Source organism: Cololabis saira, chromosome 5, assembly GCF_033807715.1.
Source record: "Cololabis saira isolate AMF1-May2022 chromosome 5, fColSai1.1, whole genome shotgun sequence".
Taxonomy (NCBI): domain Eukaryota; kingdom Metazoa; phylum Chordata; class Actinopteri; order Beloniformes; family Belonidae; genus Cololabis; species Cololabis saira.
The window spans coordinates 22,735,964-22,752,285 of record NC_084591.1 but is presented as its reverse complement, the minus strand read 5'-3'; the positions used below and the strand labels follow the sequence as shown (position 1 = coordinate 22,752,285).

At 40.5% G+C, this 16,322-nt stretch overlaps 1 protein-coding gene across 4 annotated transcripts in view; it reads right to left on the bottom strand.

The window, feature by feature from the left end:
• The window catches only part of LOC133443902 (septin-7-like), a 46,029-nt gene that overhangs the window by 26,044 nt on the left and 3,663 nt on the right, over positions 1-16,322 (bottom strand). The window contains exons 1-2 of one of the 4 annotated variants that reach the window (XM_061721230.1): positions 13,200-13,308; positions 12,625-12,724 (exon numbers count right to left, since the gene is read on the bottom strand). In XM_061721230.1, coding sequence (XP_061577214.1) covers positions 12,625-12,724; positions 13,200-13,229 — 130 coding nt within the window. In that variant the 5' untranslated portion in view covers positions 13,230-13,308. Of the gene's footprint in view, positions 1-12,624; positions 12,725-13,199; positions 13,309-16,322 lie in introns of those variants that run through there. The other 3 variants (XM_061721231.1, XM_061721228.1, XM_061721229.1) reach the window with 3 other exon arrangements.

Below are 16,322 nucleotides of genomic sequence, written 5' to 3'. Positions count from 1 at the left end.
GCGCAAACTGCTCTCAAACCGATTATGGACATGGAAAGAAATACAACTCAGGCATGTAAAAAAAAAATGAAGTTAACCTAATGAGCGCCGTCGGCACCAGGGACAGACAACAATGAGATCATTCAAGCAGGCGCACCAAAGAAAAGGGAGAAAAAGCCAGAGCTGAGCATTTCAAGAGCATTTCATTCTAAACACGGCATCGACAGCGAGTGGCTCACTGACCGCACAGTAAAAAACACAAGAATGTGGACGGACACGGGACGACAGTACGAGCTACCAGCCAGCTGCTGCGTTCAATGAACAAAAGGCTGCCATCAGCGGAGCGCTAAGACTCCCAGTGGTCTAAATACCCCCAGTCACTGTACAAAAAAACTCATTTATACATCATAGATGGACAGATTTGGAAAAATATATTTACAAAGCTATTGTTGCAGCCGTTTCATCCCAGCTAACGACCTACTCAGCAGAGCTCTGGACTTTGCTCCTGAAGACATGATTATTTTTTTTTTAACTCTACCTAAAGTTTGAACTGAGATGAGGAAAAAAAAAAAAAAAGGCATGTAAATATGCTTCTCAACGTCTTATGACACTGCAAAGAAAATGCTAAATTGTTCTAATGAATCACTTTTTTATTTTTCCCCAGACTAACTGTCTAGTCCCCCCCCCACACTTGGGACAGTGTTGAACTTTAGTGACGCTTTGTAGATGATTAATTTATATGAAGCCTGAGTTTTAGTGGCATTTAAGGGAAGAAAGTTACAGTCAAAGACTTCCTTTCCAGTCCCGGATGACCCCATTTTAAATTTTGGTTAAACTGGATTTGTAAAGCCTTTGAATCAAAAATCAATCAAATTAAAGCTGCAGATGGATAAAGTTTCCCAGAGGTGGAGAGAATATTACAGCTAATACATTCTAACATAAGTGCTTTTTTAAAAAAAACTGTTTTAGGAGGAAAAAAATAGCTTGTTCTAAAAGCTTTCAACTCCCCAAATCATCTGCAGACATTGAGCGATCAATATTTAATTGATATTTATACAACTAATGTGGAGTATAGTGCACTAAAAAAGGCTCACTGGGGATGGTGATGCTTCCGTGAGTCACTGTGGTAGTCTGAAGTCCCCGGGGGCAGGTCCGTCCCAATTAGCCTCTCCACATTCAGCTTTAATTAAATATTGGTTCCACATGACGAGTGGAAGCACAGAGCCAGCCCTCTGTAAATATACTAATGACCTGAGAGGCGGTGATGGATGGCCGACCCTTCAAGCTCATCCATGCCGTTTGTCTTCTCTCTCCCAGTGAGAACCATTCCATCCCTCTCCAGCTCTGACTTTTGACTCTTTGTCCCATTTTTCCACTGTGACCTTGCTGTCAGCTTCAAGCTTTCCATTTGGAAAAACATCACTTGTTATTGCCCCACTTACACACACCGTTTTATGAGATCATTCATATGAAGCATTGATATTATGTTTCCTGTTTGTCTTTTGCAACAGATACAAGACAAACAAGACCAACAAGTTTATCTTTGATAACCTTAAAGTGTCGTAAAGTGTTGTTTGTAGTGTGGGATCATTTTCTTGTTCTTTTGTGCCAGAACTTTGTGATTTAATCATCTTGATATCTGGCTCAATCAACAGTCCTGAACATAAAAGTAACGGGAAAACCTTAACTTTCAGTTTAACATAGACTTTAGTCGGACTTGTCGAGACGTGTACTTCATTTTCAGAGCTGAGACTAAAGATTGTTTATCACCGATGAGTCAGTCAAATGCTGCGCGACTTACAACGTGATGACGCCCCGTCATTGTGTAACGCAAGAGGTGACTTTATCATGTTCTGAAGGAGGAACCTTTCAATGTCTCTTTCTTATTTAAACATTCATTTGAGTATTCAGCTTAGAGGAATAAGAGAAAAGCAGCAAATACCAACTCAGAGATTTAAACCAGAGAATCACCGATTTTTTTGGTGGTGGTGGTGGTGGGGGGTGTTACACTAAATATCTGAGAGGCTCAGGATACTGATAATTCTGTTGTTTTATTGACAATAAGCGTATCATGCATTGCTGACAGACATGGAAGTCAACCTTTTTCACTGTGACTACAGCAAACTCTTTGAACAACCTATAAAAAGGTCAAAATAAAGTGGAAAAACATAACTTCTTATGCATTTCATCATAATACAATGCTTTATGAAGCTGATTAAAATGTATTCTTGCGTGAAATGACAGATTAGTAAAATGATACACATGTTGCAAACCATGTGTATCAAATTTAATATGTTGGAGGGGTAGGCTGGAGAGAAAAAACAATGGCCAATACAGGGTTCCCATGGGATTCTTGACATTCTTGTCACTCTTACTCTAATATGGTCTCTGTCTCCGTTGTTCACCCAGGAGGCAGCAGCTGATCCCTTTGCATCCTGACAGGCTTCTGAATACCAGCCCCCTAGACACACACACACACAAACACACCTCTAGCATACATGTGTGAGGCCCGGACCAGAGAGTGTGTCACAGGGCATCAGGAGCACTGGCAGAAGGGAAACAGCAGCAGACAGTGGAAGCAAGGGAAGTTGTGTTTGCTGAACACCAAACCATCAGAGAAGATAATTCTCCATTGTTGTGGTTAAATGGGACCAGCTGAAACGGGAGCAAAGGTCATTGGGGCAGTAAAAGATAAGATCAGCATGTCCGGCAGAACTCAAACTCAACCGTGTCGGGGCCCGGGCTGATGCCCATCCCACAGGAGCCTCGCAGTCATGCTGCCTCATTTACTCCCATTTCATTATTCAGCTTTTCATTTAGAATGTGAACGTTCTGTGATCCAGTGAGCCGACACCAAAACTGACAGAACTGCCACGTGCTGGGTCAGACCAGACATGTGCATCTTAAAATAGAGGCCGAGAGAACGGGAGCACAGCAGAGTGAAAGAAATGAGAAGCGCAAGAGAGAGCTTTGCCTGCAGTGATTTGACCAAGCATGCATGAACATGCAGATGTGCACAGCCCTGTCCACACACACACACACACCCACACACACACAGTCCTGTTACAACAGCTAAAACCAAATTAAAACAAGCCATCGATCTGAACCATCCATCCATTTACTCCCCTTATCTGGTCAAAGCTTTAGTCGTTACAATACAAGAAAAAACAATATTTTTGACATTATTATGCATCTTTCAGCTAATATGCCCCCATATTTGTCAAACTTGAACCTTTTCCTGGGCTGGTCCTACCTGGAAGGTTTTCAAAACGCATGTGCTTTTCCATAGAGACAAAGTGACTACGGAGCCACATGACAGCAACATTATGTCTCTTTAAATGTTCAGGGAGGCGACTGTCAAAGCACAAAAACAAAGAAACCCAGCAAGCCGCCCAGTAAACAAACAGGATTCCACCCAGATGTTTTTGTGGCATTTACTAACAGAAGTGGGTGGTAATGAAACACCTAACTTCTTCTTTCAGCTTTTCCCTTTAGCTTTTGCCACTGCAGCTGTTTCCTGCTTATCCCGTCTCCCACATCGTTCTGACCAACCAACTGCATTTCCTCCATCACATCCAGAAATCTCCTCGTCATTCCCCTTTATCTCCTCACTCCATCTCCAGTACATTCACCATCCTTCCTCTTTGTGCGTCAATGTAGCCTCTCTTACGGTATCTCCAAGACTGTAGGTGAAGTAATCGTTCAGCTTTACAGTTTGAGAGAATTGAAAGAACCATAAACCACCAAATACCACAAATAGTACAAACGGCCATTCTTTATCAGGCTTTACTCAAGTGAAACAATGTCGATAGGTCCCGTTTGTAAATGAGAATTTGTTCTCAAACATTTACCTAGTAAAGCAAAGGGTTACCAAAAAAAAAAGAAGCATGAATAAGATGCTTTTAAATCAGCTGCTGTGATAAGAGTATGTGATGTTGAGTCAATAGGACAGGAGTTTCAAATGGGAATGAGTCTGGTTAAGTAGCTACATACACCGTCTCAGAAAAAAGGTGTGTAGCAGGATGTCTGTGTTCGGTGTGTATGAATGCATCTGGCTAAGCCAGCAGATTAACTGGACCAAAGCCTTCCTTCACTCACTCCTTTCTGCAAGGTCAGTAGGTAAGACGGTCAATCCTAAGCCTGTCAGACAGTCTTATCTGGATATACACACAAACACGTAGTAACGATTGTATTCCACACACACACGCACACACACACACACACACACACACACACACACACACACGATCAGTGAGGCAGATAAACAGATACCGACCGAGAAAGAAAAGTGATACTGAACTTAGAGATTCAAGGCTCATCCAGCTGTTTTATTCACACAAGATGACAATCTTACAGCATAATGTATAGATTACCTGTTGCTATCATTTTCTTTTAATACACATCACCACATACATGTAACTGATCTCATGCTCCAACAGGCAGGCAGCTCCGCTACAGAGGTAGAAAGGCTGGCAGTATGAATACACACAAACACACAATCGAGAGGCTGCAGTTCACCATTTTAGACGTGCACCTTTTGCTTCAAAAATAATGCCCTTCATTTACTGTTGAAATATAAGATTAACATCAATTGGAAAACACCAAATTCACAAACTCCAACCAAGGATTGAAAGCACCTCATATTCAGTATTTATCATCTATTGAGTTGCACTTACCCAAAATGTTGCATTTTATGTTTATAAATCAAACTGATGAGGCATTAATTCTGAACCAAGGAATGTTTTTAAGTTTCACTTACTCTACTGAATACTCAATTATTTAAATGGAATACATGATTTGGATGAGAAATACTTTTGCCCTATTCAAAGGCCTCACACAAAAAAGAAAAGAAAGGTTCTCCTTTGCATGTTGTGACTTGTACATTTAGTTTCTTCAGAAATTACTATGTGAAAGGAGATCTAACAATCTTGTAAACAGATACATGTGAGGAACTATTTTGAAATCACTTGGCAGCATTTCCCAGGTGCGGCGGTTGCTCACAGTGGTACTGCTGCCAGGTAATGAGACAGAAGTTGAATGCATTTGCTGCAGCGAATGGAACCAGGTGTTGCCATCAATGACAAGGTTTGACCTATTTGGAAAAGGAGACGGTGCACAAACTCTAACAATCATGGAGGAATTTTCAGCCATAATACATCGTGCCTCTATCCATGTTAAAATAAACTTCAGAAAAATGTCCCACATACACCTCACAGAGACACAGACCATCATCCATCGAGGAAACAAGTACTATATCTGACAAAATCTTATATTTAGATTGCCTGTTACGGTTATGCCCAATCACCGCGCCCTGGTAGTGGTCCTTCAAACATAGTTCCTTATAATCATGTGTTTGTGCACAGATTCCTCCTGATTCTCTGAATCCTTTGCCAATATCATACGCTGTACATGGTGGGATCTTCAAATTCGCTGCAATTTTACACAGAGGAACATTTTCCTGAAATGACTCCAGGATTTTTTGAAGCAGTTTGGTGAAGCTCTGCCCATTTTTACGTCTGGGGATCCCGCCTCTCTGAAATGCTCCTTTTATACACAGTCATGCCACTGACCTGAGGCCAATTAAATTAGTTATCAAATGATCCTCCAGATGTTTCGGATTTGTCTCACTTACTTTTCCAGCCTTTTGTTGCTCCCTTTTCCAACATTTTTGAGATGTGTTGCTTCCAAAATAAGCTAATGATTTCCATGAAAATGGGAAAATGTCTCAGTTTCAACATGTAATATGTTGTTTATGTTATACTGGGAATAAAATATGGTTATGAGATTTGCAAATCCATGCATTCTGTTTTCATTTACATTTTACATGGCGTCACAATTTTTTTGGTATCGGGGGTTGTACTCAGGCTGGATCTGCATGTCATAACAAGTAAAGATGAACATTTTGGAGTAATGAAGAAGTTTATTTTGTCAATTAGTCTAAGTGTATCAATGCACTTTCAGCAAAGGTGGGCTAGTGCCAGAGGATTTGTTAAACTGCAACACACACACACACACACACACCTAGTACCGATAGCAAATAATAAGAGAAATCATAATACTGGCTTATTGTCTTGACAAGAACTAAACCATTTCCTCTTCTAGTTTCCATTTTTACAAGGAGCACCACCAAAGCGCATCGTGAAGCACCTATTATTGCCCTGGTTCAGAACCAAGGCTTCCGATATATTCTCATCTCGAGTTTCTTAAGGAGAGGACTGGAAACGGCGCCGTTGAGATCAGACTTTGTTGGATATCAGAAGCAGCATGAAGCAGGCAGAGCTTCCCCTCTCCTCCCGGCTTTGATTAGACTCTCACTTCTGTTCAGATCTCTATGCTGGCCCTGGATCTTGATAATCTTTCCAAGAGTTTCTGTTCAAACTGCCAGCTGGACAAAAGGGGCAGGAAGCAGCTTTTTCCCCCCCTCAGTGAGAAGAGGATTGAGAGGGAAAAGAGAGTTGAGACAGAGGAGGGAAAAAAAAGGAGAGTGAAAGAAAAAAAAACACTAACACATTTTGGTGGCGTTCCATCTTTGGGAGTGACCAACTAACAGAGCAGTCAGAGATGCTTTATGCCATAAAAAAAAAAAAAAAAGCACACGGCATGTAATGGCACACAATTTTCTGCTCCTAGGTTTTGGGCTAAAATGAGAAAAAACATTTTCAAGGCTGTCAAGCATTCTTTTGTTTGTCAGTTAAATATCTTTATTACTTGCAAATGGACATTTTTTTATGTATTTACTTTGTATAAAAATAAAATACTTTTTAAAAAGCACTTACTTATACACATTTCCCATTAGCAGCTGAGCATTTTGGCTTAAAATGTTGGGTAATTGGTTTGCAACATAGTTGTCGTAGGAAGTCAGGGAGTGGCTGGCTACAGCTAAGAGGTGCATGATGACAAGGGTAAATATTTTACCTGTAACTCACCATCGTGTGCATGGATAGGCCAAGGCTGTGTGTTTAGATTGGTTATCTAAATGTTGTACACCATGTTCAGTGTCCCGAAAGTGGAAATGAAGACTGATGACGTAAATGTTACAAAAATGTCTCCCTACCGCCTTTGCTGATTGTACAGTTGGTATATACAGTAAGAAAGTTAAACATGAGGTTGGCTATAGTGAAGACACCATACATGGTTTGGGCTACAGTTTCTGGAAAGACACTGAAACCTGAAAAAAACTAAACATTATCAGGTACTGAGTTCACTGCTGTTCATTTGTTGGAGGTTGATGTCATTTTATTTTTGAATTTGTACCGAGCACAGAAATCCCACTTTGCCAGGTTTAATGTTACTGGTGTTGGAGCTGTTCCTCGCTTACATGTCATATAGGGTAGATGAGTTTTGTTGCAAAATATATTGTCTAGTGAGTGCTACACACGTAAAATTCCATCAACTGGTTTGTACTATGTAAACAGCAATATTGCAGGATGTAAAGATGAAATACCAGCTGATACTGCTGAAAATAATGATATAAGCACATGTATGTGTGTCAGTACACTATCAGGTACTAGAGGTGGGTGCAATTCATCGATGTGTCGATGCATCGCGATGTGTCACGTGACAATTTGGAATCGATTAATTAAAAAAAAAAATATTTTTTCTCAAGTTATCCTATCCAGATTCCAGACTGAATAAGCTGCTGAATCATTTCATTTTCAAGAATGCACATTTCTTATTGTTCACTTGAAATATGGCAGATATGTTTACACTAAATAAATTTGATGGAAGTACATATCTTGTTTACGTGAATTAATGAACTCATTAAATCCAGGGCTTGACCGTTTTCAGTGTTTTCCGCCAATAGAGGGGGCTCTCATGCAAGTGCAGCTTTACCTGGTCAAAGTTAAGTAAGTCAAAGAGCAAATGTTTACATAGTCATAAAATAAATTATTTTGTGTCTTTGAAAAATACATGTCAAATGTTCAAAAAACCTTGTTATTTACTTAATGAGTGTTAGAGGAACTGAGTTAATTGATTGGCTATTTATTTACAAATGTAGCCACAGATGAAGACAAAATCAATCTTGTATGGAAAAAAGCATTAAAAAAAAAATAATCGAAGAATCGAAGCTCCAATAATCAAAATCGAATCAAATCGTGAGGTACCCTTGTTTGCACACCCCTATCAGGTACCATGTCATTTTTGTAAACATAGTCCCAATTTTTCTAGAGTTACACACTACTGCCTTGAACATTTTCCTTTTCCCCCCAATCACCAGATGGAGAAGCGTCGGTACACAAGTTTTGGATAGAGATAGCAATCTAGCATTTGCATTTTGTTGGCAATATGACGTTATTTAAGGCTGGAAAATCCAGCCAGTAAAGTGTGACGTGCTTATTCTGCATGGTTGCAGTTTTCCAGACACAAGCACTTGTCAAGAAGAAAAGGAGCCATAATGTAATGAAGCACAAGTTCATTTGGTCAAAGCGAAAGAGGGAAAAACCGCGAAAGCAAGCTCTGGAGTTTGTCCGTCACCACTGTGGGATTCTGGCTTTTTGGGGGGAAATTTTGCTCATTTCTGAAAAACAAAATAGTAGAATTCGTTTTCCTCGATACCCAGCTGTTGATGGTCACTGAACATGTTGGATTTCAGTGGAACATCTGGAGCCGCAGTGCAGTTTCCCAGATCAGAAATGCATCTCTGAAACTCTCTCCAGAAAAATATGAGACCATCAGCTAAAGGATGGTCTTTTCTTATCAACAAATTTTTAATTTCTAATACCCAATAAAAAAAAAAAAGGATGAAGATTATATGTTGCATTTTTATTTTTAACAATAAGGAATTTGACAAAAAAAAGGACAGCAATGGATTTCAACATCTTATAAATATTGGCATGTAAAAGTATTGATTTCCAAAAACTGTAAATTTTCCCACACTCCAGAAAAGTCCAGAATGACGTCAGGCAGTGCCTGACAAAGCTTCTCTAATGCTAAAATGTGAAGTGAGCCGTTCTATCAACAAGATACGTCACCTTCATAACCAAACCATCCCTCTTCCCTGTCTGAAATGTAAGCGTGTTACCTGCAGGTATCAGCCAAGTCATCTCATATTCCACCATCTGTTTGCTCCAAACCCACTGCAGAACAATGCCGAGCCTCTGAAACCAGCCAAGCTTTTCACACTTCACTGAGAAGCCAAGTACAGCAATGCTGGAGCCAACCTCCAGTCAGTTTTGAGCAGTCCGCCGTATAGTCATCTGGCTGCGGTACAAATCATAATGCTGTCCCTCCAACAATGGTATTTCCTTTCACATCCCCATCATGTTACATTTTTTCACGATCAAAAACACATGTATGAACTTTGCACTTTATTTTGATCTGGTCTGTATTTTACGATGCAGGAACCGACCGTTTTACGATGCCTGTTATTATTCCTTAAATACATCTGCATTTTTGGAGTCAGGCTCTCTACATTAATCAACAGGAGGAAGTTGTGTGATGGTTCGAGGATTCGGCAAACCCAATACGGAGGAGTTATTATGCCCTGCAAAACCAAAACCTGAGGGTCTGGTTACCCTTGAAATAACTAATTCTCAAATACTCAGTTTGCAATGGTGGATAAGAGGGCTTCAAAAAGAAAAAAAGAAAATAGTCAAGTTTTACAACTTTATATTTGAAATGCAGATATTTGTGACAGACATGCTTTAATGAAAGCACATACCAGCTTTCAGGCATTGAGAAAAACTCAGCTGAGAACCTTTCCAGGGAAGTCCCTTGTTGAAAAAAAAACAACAAAAAAAAAAACACATTTGTTGATGTGTGAAATTTGCATATGTTGGAGTAAACGAGTCCAGGTGCCAAACAATTAGGTAAGGTAGACAGAGGAGGCCTATGTGGAGAGAAGGCGTGAAATAGTATCTATTGGACTGAGGATCTGTCTGCTTCTCACCCAAGCCATCACTCCGCTGCTCCTCCACAGCGGCTGTTTACTAAACAGGAAGCTAAACCCACGGGGGAGAAAAAAAAAAAGAAGAGGACTGGATCTCCTTTTATAGTGCCATCTCTCTCATTTCACTGAACAGCCTAGGTTCGCCACAATTTATACAGTTGGATTTATAAACTATCAAACATTTTTTATGGTAGTCGAGTTAAAGACCTATAAAAGAAAAACAACTCATCCATTATGTTTCTAAAGCGCAAACGGAAACATTTTCCAAATAATAATAATAATAAATTTTATTTATATAGCGCTTTTCAGGGCAAAACAAAGTGCAAAGTGCAAAACAAACGAAGGATTGAAGTTTTTAATAAATGAAAGCTCACCTAAGAGTTACAGGCCATTATATATTCTGACTACACTTGTTACTGAAAACAAAAGACATATACTATTTCCAAGTTTTTAACATATTGTCACATATATTTTTAATGACAGTGGCCACAATCATTTTAACTGACCAATGCATTCTGTGCAAATACTGAGACAAAAATTATAGCGTTCTGATCTAATTCTGTTAATATACTTTGTGGTAACAACTGTAGATAGAGCAAACATCTACAGTAAAAACAAGGATGCTTAATGTGTACAGGGCATATCAAAAAGGGCTACAGCAAAAACAAAAAGCTCAAATATGCTGCTTGTTGCAATATGAGACTAAAAGAACAAGTCCTGACCATCACCTCCGGTGATCCATTTGCCAGTGGGACAAGTACGCCGCGCTTTCACTGACATGAAAACACAAACATCTGCTCTTGGTAAGGTAATACCCTGATATGACTGAAGAATCCACCCCGAGTGGAATGTGGCTAACCCAGGAGTTACCCAAGCGCTCCGTTTGATGCGAGACATGACCCTGTCCAAAAACACAGACTCCTGCTGATTCCAACCCCCCCATCTGCGGTTGGCCATTGATGGTTACATCTGACACCGTTACCCTGCCATTTAAAGCCATAATGATCAAATAATAACAAAACTGAACCACGATCGCAGAGAAAATTAACTATTTGGACTTGACTGTAATAGTATGAAGCGCCTTCATGAAACTGACCTCAGTCAAATCCACCATCCCCCCTCAGCCTGCTACGGTAACTTGAACAGCTGATGACAAAAGGCAGAGCTTCTCCTGCTACCGCTCAGTCAGACAGCTGCAGGCGATAAAAGACTCGGCCCTGCTCTTGCCTTTCTACTTTTTTCTGATCCTCTTCCCCTTGGGGTACATTTTCAGTGATGTCTTCAGCACTTCCGCTGAAACATCAAACCGAAGCCTAATGGAAGTCCCGTCCCCCCTCTCTCTGAAGCAGTGTTTCTGAGTCCCAGTCCTCAAGGGCCACTGCCTTATGGCCATCTTGCATAAGCAGAACCCATAATCCATGACGACTTAAATAACAATGGCAAACTATGAGTGAAAGTACTTGTTTAATAACAGCTAAGACATCTTGAGTCTTGAAAATATCAAATCTTAATCGTTTCCATGCATTTTGTTTAGTATGTAGGAAAGGTTTAACTACTAACAATAAGACGGATGGACCTTCAAATTCAAGAAATTCTAAGATAATAAAGACACAAATGAGAAGACAGTAAGTAGGACTGTCCCCAACAGCATTTAGGACTCCAGAACTTCAGCAGAGGATTACCATACATTTTTGAATCTTCCTTTTCTACTAGGGCGCCAGATGGAAAATAACTTTTATACCTGTGCGGGGGGGAATTTCTAGGAATAAACGCAAAAGGAAAGTTGTTAAATTGCCAAGTGTGTAGTTGACATCTCCAGCAGTCTTGTTAAAGTGGTAAAATGAAGGCATTACTACAGATGAGGTTCACAGCTCCAAGCTGCCGTTGCAGTAACGGTTGATGAAAGTTTAAAAATAAAAATAACATTTTAAATTTAAAAAAAAAAGAAAAAAAAAAGTGTCTTGTCTAAAAAATACTGGGCGGGAACTTGGACGGTCCAGACAGGCAGAAATACACGAGTATCGTGAGAATACAGAACAACTTTCAGCTACGTACAGTTTTAGCTTTATGTTACAGATAATAAATGAGTGTAGTGTTTAAGAAAAAAACAACCAAAAAGGACATGTTGTTAAAAATCCATATATGTTAATTAGATCCAGGAGCCCCGACTCGCATGGAGTGCAGTTCAATAAGTCAAAGCAGCACCAGAATAACCTCTGTTTCATGTCAATATAAAACAGCCAAACCTATTGTTCCTCTCCTCCACTTTCCACTTCCCTGCTGCTATAATTCAGTTATCCACACTTTGCAACCGGCTTCCTTTATACCCAAACTTACCTTATGCTGCTCGCCTTGCAAATTAAATAATCTAATGTGCAAAAATGTGTATATGTGCATCCAAGAGCTGTTAAGAAACGTCCCAGCCAAATGGGAATCTAGACATTTTGCAAAGTAATTTTCAAAATGTTCTCTCCCTCCCCCCAAACAACCGCTGACATGTTGTTAAAGCCAAACCACACAGGGGACCACCTCACTGCAGGAAACCGCCTTTAAAATTGTCAACTTATCATGCTAAACAGCCGCGTGTGCTGAAGGCCAAACATGCTCTACCTGCTCCCTTGATTTAGATCCTTAGACAAACCTACTTGCAGTCAGCTGAGCAGATGCCGACAGATGTACACGTGGGTGCCTTCAACGCCCACAAACATAAGCAATCACATCTGCACTTGTGACTGATGGAAATTTGTCTGACTTACCAACAACCATTAACGTGAACTCGAACCCTCTTTTGACCGACTTCCGATACACCTGGTTGGGGAGATTGGCGAAACCCACGTAACCCTCCAAGTTCCGCTGCTGGAGGAAAACAGACAGACAACTTGTGTTAATGTGTTCAAATAATATTAATATAAGGTCAAATATAGCAATGGAAAATAAGCCATAATCTGTCATTTAGACTATTGTAACTAATAAACTTTGGAGAACAAAAAGAGGGAAAAGTTCAGCCATGTAAATTAAATTAAGATAACTGCTAATTGCATTTATCTGTCCTGCATAGACAGAGGGTCTTCAAAGAGAACAACAGCTGGGGGAATCACAAGGTAAACAAAAAAAGAAAAAAAAAGTCATTTAAAAAAGGAAAGAGATGAAGGGAAACAGAGACAAATAAGAGAAAAAAGAATTAGCTTCTGTCTTGCTTCCCAGAAACAAGAAAAACTAAAACTGAAAGGCAATAAACCAAACCAAATAAACCAACTGCAGTTTCTGCAGTTGGGCTTTCGGCCTGCTCAATATAGATCAAAATAAGAAGGAAAACAGCAAAACATCCTACGTGTTCAATTGTATCCGTCATGTCCTTCATGTATGTTGGTTCTTTGTTGACAACTCATCGCTCTCTTTGTTGCATCCTCTGCCTATCTCTATCCATCTCCCAGCCTGCTGCAATGATAACACCCCCGTCCTATAACTGCACTGTCCTACACGCGACATGAATCAGACACAATTGATTTTTGGTCTTTCAGGCTCTGTCATGCATGGCACTGATAGAAAGTTGCGGCACAGACAAGTCTGAGGTTAAAAAAAATAAAAAATGTCCCACACCGAAGACCAACTAAACTCTAAAATGACAGTGAGCCCGTCATTGCTTATGAACTAGGGTTTGTCGTCAGCTCATTTCTGCTGACGAGCCTCACCATCTCGACTCCTGATGCAGATAAAATGGTCAACAGGGTTAACAGTTCCATCCATTTGATGATCAATATTCGTATGCACACAGCTCCATCGCAGGCGAAACTACTCCAAACAAGCCCGAAGCACTTTCCACACTTTCCACGTTTGATCCGCCTACATTCTAGCTTCTTGTGTGTTACGTAAGTCGTTGCCTCTGATAGTCGCTGAAGCTTCACTCGGAGTAAGTCTTTCAGCTATTGGGACGAAATTAGTGCAGTTTTACTACAACAACGCTGTGTGGGTGAGAGTCTCTGAATAAGATGGTGGACTTCTTGAGCATGGAAGTGTGTGGGCAAGAACAGCATTTCAAGTATGTGGCTTGAAATGCATTTGCAGCATTAAGATTACAACAGTCCCATAAGAGTTCACTCCTGTGAGCAAAACCAGCAGGATTAAAATGCATCATTTTCAAAAAAGGAAAATGACTAACAGGGAAACCACAAGGCATGGGAGTTAAAAGAGGGAAGTAATGGGGGATGAGAGAGAGAAAAGCTCAGTCCACCATTCATGTAAACCCCTCCCCCAGTCCTCCCAGTGGTGATAGTAGATGCCTGGCTCACTGACATCATCTGTATCGCCGAGCCCCTCACTCTCCCAGGCATTTCACCAGCTGATCCAGTGGCCCTCTTTCTGCTCCCATCAGCTGTTTTCATCTTCGACTGCTTACATATCCAATATGAATTATGCATTGAATGTTGCATCACTTAATAGTGCACAGGGAGGGCAGAAATTATTTGACAACAGTCCATTTTTGCTCTTTTGTTATTTTTAGCAGCCAGCCCTGAGCCATCTCCATTTCTCTCTCTCTCTCATGGCACACTGTGTATGACTGTAGTCGTATTGTGCCAGGCAAAGTCACTTCCAATCACATCTCATTTTATCACAAACAGATGCAGGATGACCACAATGTGTAGTCGGCAGCATGGGGAATAATCATTTGTCATTTACTGCAAGTAACAGGGTAAAAAGCCCTAAACATGGCAAATTACATTCATGGAGGCATTACTGAGGAGGCCAACTACAAAGAGAAAGTGAAGACATAAAATAACTTTTCAAAAAATGCTTAACAGCAAATGAATGCAAATTCAAAGCGGGCATCAAAAAACAAACGTCTTTGTGCCTGAGAATTTCACTTCTGTTTGAAGCAGAATACAAGCCTTTAGCATATAACACAACCGTCTCCATCTTTGGGGGTGGTCCAGCTCTAAAATGTCTCATTCTGTGAGCTCTTTAGAGGTGCCGGGCACTGTGACATCAAAAAACCCAGATCAGCCTAGAAACTGCATCTTCATTTCCTCATCACACTGCATTTGCTGTCCCTACTAACTGGGTACAACAAAATAATGACAGCAGGTACTAGTCCATTAGCAGGGCTTCCGGTGTTTTTTTTTTCCCCTCCAGGGCCCGAACATTGATGACGATGTTCCATTACTAAGAACAGCATTGCAAAATGGGCCTTCGGAAACCTTTATAGGGAGAAAAATGGTCCTGTTGTAGGAGATGTACTCAGATTGACCGACAACAACTACCTGGCGTGTGTCTGCTGATCAGGATTTCCAAATTACATTCAGCATTCTAAGGTGAACGTAAATCACGTGAACACATGTGTTGGGAATAACAGCGTTAAAAATACCGGCGATGCTAACGCTGTTATTTTTTTCCCAGTAAAGGGTAATCTAACTAATTGCTATTTCAAATGTTACAATGCCGTTACTGACAGTGAAATGTGGCACTTTACTATACACTGACATGATATGTAATTGCTGTTATTGCAGCATATGTTAAAAAAGCTAACAAAAAACAAGTAGCATCCCTTGTTTAAATGTTTCTTCTTCTCTTTCATCTTTTGCTGCATTCTTCTTTGTTGTCTCCTTTTAAGCGGCTGCCCGTTTGTGAGCAGCAAAAAATTTACATTATCGCCACCTTGTGGTCAGCAGTGTTATTGGTTCAGTCAATGGTTGTTGTGTGGTGCTACAGCTGAGACATTGGCTGTAGTGGCTTAAGTGAAGGGCTGCCCTGTTAGAGGTTTCTGTCTGGCAGGTTTACCCTGAATACCTGCTAATGGAAACGCACCTAGATTGGTCAACAGGGACTACCTGGTCAGGTGTCTGATGATCAGGATTTCCAAGTGAAGTCCAGCCCTCTCATTAACATAAAACACGTGAACACAACTCATTTGAACCAGGAACACAACACAAGATAGATATAACAAGAAAAAAAAGATAGATGGACCGATAAGTCGGTTCAGGCCTTGTTGGCGTATCACGCCAATGTGGTGCAGGGGTTGTTTTTTTCATCTCAATTGCTGTTACTGTGGTGTATATTTAAACAAGTAACAACAAAAAAGCAAGTAGCTTGTTAACTTGTATCTTCATCTCTTTCTTCTTTTGCTGAATTCTTCTTTTTTGCCTCCTTTTATGCTGCTGGTTGTTTGCGACAAAAAATGCACACTACCGCCACCTAATGGTCAGCAGTGTTATTTGTGCAGTCAGTGGTTCTTGTGGTGCTACAGTATCATGTAGACTTGCCAGCTGAAGGGGCTGCGGAGCAGGTTTACCCTGAATCCCCGCTAATGTAGATGCACCTATCAACATCAAAGGCGACACACCCCTCAGAAGAGGGGTTGCAGTGAAGTTGAGTGGTTTACTCCGACCCCTGAAACTGGTCTGATATGAACAGAACTGGAAAGGCTCTGTTGCAGCACACCCTTTTGGTATATTTTTCC